Below are 5,812 nucleotides of genomic sequence, written 5' to 3'. Positions count from 1 at the left end.
AAAGATGATTGGATCAATCCAAGAAGAAAATATAACAATTGTAAATATATTTGCACCCAACATAGGAGTACCTCAATATATAAGGCAAATGCTAACAGCCATAAACGGGGAAATGGACAGCAACACAATAATAGCAGGGAACTTTAACACCCCACTTACACCAATGGACAGATCATCCAGACAGAAAATCAGTAAGGAAACACAAGCCTTAAATAACACATTAGACCAGATGGACTTAATTGCTATTTATAGAGCATCCATCTGAAAGCAGCAGAATACACATTCTTCTCAAGTGCACATGGAATATTCTCCAGGATAGTTCACATCTTGGGCCACAAAGCAAGCCTCAGTAAATTTAAGAAAATTGAAATCTTATAAAGCATCTTTTCCAACCAAAATGCTATGAGATGAGAAATAAATTATAAGAAAAAACTGTTAAAAAACACAAACACATGGAGGCTAAACAATATGCTACTAAACAATCAATGGATCACTGAAGAAATCAAAGAGGAAATCAAAAAATACCTAGAGGCAATTGAAAATGAAAACACGACAATCCAAAACCTATGGGGCACAGCAAAAGCAGTTCTAAGATGGGCGTTTATAGAAATACAATCTTACCTCAGGAAACAAGAAAAATCCCAAATAAACAGCCTAACCTTATACCTAATGTAACTAGAGAAAGAAGAGCAAACAAAATCTAAAGTTAGTAGAAGGAAAGAAATCATAAAAATCAAAGCATAAATAGATGAAATAGAGATGGAGAAAACAATAGAAAAGATCAATGAAACTACAAGCTGGTTCTTTGAAAAGATAAACAAAATTGATAAACCTTTAGCTAGACTCATAAGGAAATAAAGGAAGAGAGCTCAAATCAATAAAATTAGAAATGAAAAAGGAGAAGTTACAACTGACACCATAGAAATACAAGGATTATAAGAGACTACTACAAGCAACTATACACCAATAAAATGGACAACCTAGAAGAAATGGACAAATTCTTAGAAAGGTACAAGCTTCCAAGATTGAACCAAAAAGAAACAGAAAATATGAACTGACAAATCACATGTACTAAAATCAAAACTGTGACTTTAAAACTTCCAACAAACAAAAGTCCAGGACCAGATTGCTTCACAGGTGAATTCTCTCAAACATTTAGAGAAGAGTTAATACCTATCCTCCTGATACTCCAAAAAATTTCAGAGGAAGGAATACTCCCAAGCTCATTCTATGAGCTTGAGAAACCACCCAGATACCAAAACCAGACAAAGATACCACAAAAGAAGAAAATTACAGGCCAACATCACTGATGAACATAAATGCAAAAATCCTCAAAAAAATACAGGCAACCTGAATCCAACAACAAATTAAAAGGATCATATACCATGATCAAGTGGGATTTATCTCAGGGATGCAAGTATTCTTCAATATAGGCAAATCAATCAATGAGATACACCACATTAACAAAGAATAAAAACCATATGATCATTTCAATAGGTGCAGAAAAAGCTTTTGACAAAATTCAAAACCCATTTATGATAAAAACTATCCAGAAAGCTGGCACAGAGGGAATATACCTCAACATAATAAAGGCCACATACAACAAACTCACAGCTCACATCATTCTCAGTGGTGAAAACTGAAACCATTTCCTCTAAGATCAGGAATAAGACAAAGATGTCCACTCTCACCACTTTTATTCAACATAGTTTTGGAGGTTCTAGCCACAGCAATCAGAAAAGAAAAAGAAATAAAAGGAGTCCAAGCTGGAAAAGAAGAAGTAAAACTATCACTGTTTGCAGATGACATGATACTATACATAGAAAATCCTACAGACACTACCAGAAAACTACTAGAGCTCATCAATGAATTTGGTAAAGTTGCAGGATACAAAATTAATACACAGAAATCTGCTGCATTTCTATACACTGACAACAAAAGATCAGAAATAGAAATTAAGGAAACAATCCCATTTACCATCACATCAAAAAGAATAAAATAGCTAGGAGTAAACCTACCTAAGGAGGCAAAAAACCTGTACTCTGAAAGCTCTGAGACACTGATAAAAGAAATGAAAGATGACACAAATAGATGGAGAGATACACCATGTTCTTGGATGGGAAGAATCAATATTGTCAAAATAACTATCTTATCCAAAGCACTCTACAGATTCAATGCAATCTCTATCAAATTACCAATGACTTTTTTCACAGAATTAGAACAAAAATTTTACAATTTATATGGAAACACAAAAGACCCCGAATAGCCCATTCAAACTTGAGAAAGAAAAACGGAGCTGAAGGAATCAGGCTCCCTGACTTCAGACTATACTACAAATCTACAGTAATCAAAACAGTTTGTTACTGGCACAGAAACAGAAATATAGATTAATGGAACACTATAGAAACTCCAGAGATAAACCCATGCACCTATGGTCAACTAATCTATGACAAAGGAGGCAAGAATATACAATGGAGAAAAGACAGCCTCTTTAATAAGTAGTGCTGGGAAAACTGAACAGCTACATGTAAAAGAATGAAATTAGAACACTCCCTAACACCATACACAAAAATAAACTCAAAATGTATTAAAGACCTAAATGTAAGGCCAGATACTATAAAACTCTTAGGGGAAAACATAGGCAGAACATTCTCTGACATAAATTGCAGGAATATCTTTTTTGATCCACCTCCTACAGTATAGAAAATAAAAACAAAAATAAACAAATGGGACCTAATGAAACTTAAAAGCTTTTTCACAGCAAAGGAACCCATAAACAAAAAGAAAAGACAACCCATAGAATGGGAGAAAACATTTGCTAATGAAGTGACAGACAAGGGATTAATCTCCAAAATATACAAAGCACCTCATGCAGCTCAATATAAAAAAAAAAAAAAGACCCAATCAAAAAATGGGCAGACAATCTAGATGGACATTTCTCCAAAGAAGACATACAGATGGCCAAAAAGCACATGAAAAGATGCTCAACATCACTAATCATTCGAGAAATTCAAATCAAAACTACAAAGAGGTATCACCTCACACCGGTGAGAATAGCCATCATCAAAAAATCTACAAACAGTAAGTGCTGAAGAGGGTGCGGGGAAAAGGGAACCCTCCTACGCTGTTGGTTGTAATGTAAATTGGGACAAACATTATGGAGAACAGTATGGAGGTTCCTTAATAACTAAAAATAGAGCTACCATATGATCCAGCAATCCCACTCCTGGGCATATATCTGGAGAATATACTTGAAAAGTACACATGCTACTTTGAAAAGATACATGCTAAAGCAACTATACTCCAACAAAAATTAATTTTAAAAATATAAAATAAGATACATGCACCCCAATGTTCATTGCAGTACTATTTACGATAGCCAAGACATGGAAGCAACCTAAATGTCCATCGACAGATGAATGGATAAAGAAAATGCGATATATGACTAAGCCATAAAAAAATAAAAGGAATGAAATAATGCCATTTGCTGCAACATGGATGGACCTAGAGATTGTCATACTGAGTGAAGTGAGTCAGACAGACAAAGACAAATATCATATGATATTGCCTATATGTGGAATCTAAAAAAAAAATGGTACAAATGAATTTATTTACAAACAGAAATAGAGTCACAGATGTAGAAAACAAACTTATGGGCTGAGGTGGCGGCGGCTGAGACGACCCCAGTGGCGACGGCGACAGTGGCTCTGGAGGTCGCAGTCCTGGTCCTGGTTTCGGCCCCAGCCCCACCATGGTGACGCTTGCTGAGCTGCTGGTGTTCCTGGCCGCCATCCTGGCCATGGCCTCAGACTACTTCGTCAGCACTGACACACATGCAGAGGAGTGCTTCTTCAAGCAGGTCACCTCGGGCACCAAGATGGGTCTCATCTTAGAGGTGGCTGAGGGCGTCTTCCTGGACATCGACGTGGAGAGTACAGGGCCTGATAATAAAGGAATTTATAAAGGAGACTGGGAGTCCAGTGGGAAATACACATTTGCTGCTCACATGGATGGAACATGTAAGTTTTGTTTTAGCAAAAGGATGTCCAACATGACTCCAAAAATAGTGATGTTCACCATTCATATTGAGGAGGCCCCCAAAGGACAAGACATGGAAACAGAAGCTCACCAGAACAAGCTAGAAGAAATGATTAATGAACTCACAGTGGCGATGACAGCTGTAAAGCATGAACAGGAATACATGGAAGTTCAGGAGAGAATACACAGAGCAATCAATGACAGCACAAACAGCAGAGTGGTCCTTTGATCCTTCTTTGAAGCTCTTGTTCTAATTGCCATGACATTGGGACAGATCTACTACCTGAAGAGATTTTGTGTGTGTGTGTGTGTTTTCTTCTTTAATCTGTTAATGTGGTGAATCACATTATTTTTAGAGTTAAAATAATCTGTATTCTGGAAAAGCCCAACATGGTTATCATATATTATTACCATTTTTATGTATTGCTAGTTTGTGTGTCCTAATATATTTTTTTAATTTTTGCATTTTAATTAATTTATTTTTTTATACAGCAGGTTCTTATTAGTCATCAGTTTTATAAACATCAGTGTATACATGTCAATCCCAATCGCCCAATTCAGCACACCACCATCCCCACCCCACCGCGGCTTTCCCCCCTTAGTGTCCATACGTTTGTTCTCTACATCTGTGTCTCAATTTCTGCCCTGCAAACCAGTTCATCTGTACCATTTTTCTAGGTTCCACATACATGTGTTAATATATGATATTTGTTTTTCTCTTTCTGACTTACTTCACTCTGTATGACAGTCTCTAGATCCATCCACATCTCAACAAATGACCCAATTTTGTTCCTATTTATGGCTGAGTAATATTCCATTGTATATATGTACCACAACTTCTTTATCCATTCGTCTGTCGATGGGCATTTAGGTTGTTTCCATGACCTGGCTATTGTAAATAGTGCTGCAATGAACATTGGGGTGCATGTGTCTTTTTGAATTATGGTTTTCTCTGGGTATATGCCCAGTAGTGGGAGTGCTGGATCTTACGGTAATTCTATTTTTAGTTTTTTAAGGAACCTCCATATTGTTCTCCATAGTGGCTGTATCAATTTACATTCCCACCAACAGTGCAAGAGGGTTCCCTTTCCTCCACACCCTCTCCAACATTTATTGTTTGTAGATTTTCTGATGATGCCCATTCTAACTGGTGTGAGGTGATACCTCATTGTAGTTTTGATTTGCATTTCTCTAATAATTCGTGATGTTGAGCAGCTTTTCATGTGCTTCTTGGCTATCTGTATGTCTTCTTTGGAGAAATGTCTATTTAGGTCTTCTGCCCATTTTTGGATTGGGTTGTTTGTTTTGTTAATATTGAACTGCATGAGCTGTTTATATATTTTGGAGATTAATCCTTTCTCCATTGATTTGTTTGCAAATATTTTCTCCCATTCTGAGGGTTGTCTTTTCGTCTTGTTTGTGGTTTCCTTTGTTGTGCAAAAGCTTTGAAGTTTCATTAGGTCCCATTTGTTTATTTTTGTTTTTATTTCGCTTACTCTAGGAAGTGGATCAAAAAAGATCTTGCTGTGATTTATGTCAAAGAGTGTTCTTCCTATGTTTTCCTCTAAGAGTTTTATAGTGTCCGGTCTTACATTTAGGTCTCTAATCCATTTTGAGTTTATTTTTGTGTATGGTGTTAGGGAGTGTTCTAATTTCATTCTTTTATAAGTAGCTGTCCAGTTTTCCCAGCACTACTTATTGAAGAGACTGTCTTTTCTCCATTGTCTATCCTTGCCTCCTTTGTCATAGATTAGTTGACCATAGGTGCGTGGGT

At 36.5% G+C, this 5,812-nt stretch overlaps 1 protein-coding gene across 1 annotated transcript; it reads left to right on the top strand.

Moving 5' to 3' along the window:
- The first annotated feature begins 3,751 nt into the window (after positions 1-3,751).
- LOC103015624 (transmembrane emp24 domain-containing protein 2-like) lies at positions 3,752-4,306 on the top strand. The gene has a single exon (XM_057541390.1). It carries the CDS (start codon positions 3,752-3,754, stop codon positions 4,265-4,267), a length of 516 nt encoding a protein of 171 aa, XP_057397373.1. The 3' UTR covers positions 4,268-4,306.
- The last annotated feature ends 1,506 nt before the right edge of the window (positions 4,307-5,812 follow it).

This window comes from Balaenoptera acutorostrata, chromosome 2 (assembly GCF_949987535.1).
Source record: "Balaenoptera acutorostrata chromosome 2, mBalAcu1.1, whole genome shotgun sequence".
In the NCBI taxonomy this organism is placed as follows: domain Eukaryota; kingdom Metazoa; phylum Chordata; class Mammalia; order Artiodactyla; family Balaenopteridae; genus Balaenoptera; species Balaenoptera acutorostrata.
The sequence above is the reverse complement of the archived record's forward strand: the minus strand, read 5'-3'. Positions and strand labels throughout refer to the sequence as shown.

Bases quoted from the DNA above. Each gene is read 5' to 3' on its own strand.
- LOC103015624 (XM_057541390.1), top strand. From the start codon at position 3,752: ATGGTGACGCTTGCTGAGCTGCTGGTGTTCCTGGCCGCCATCCTGGCC.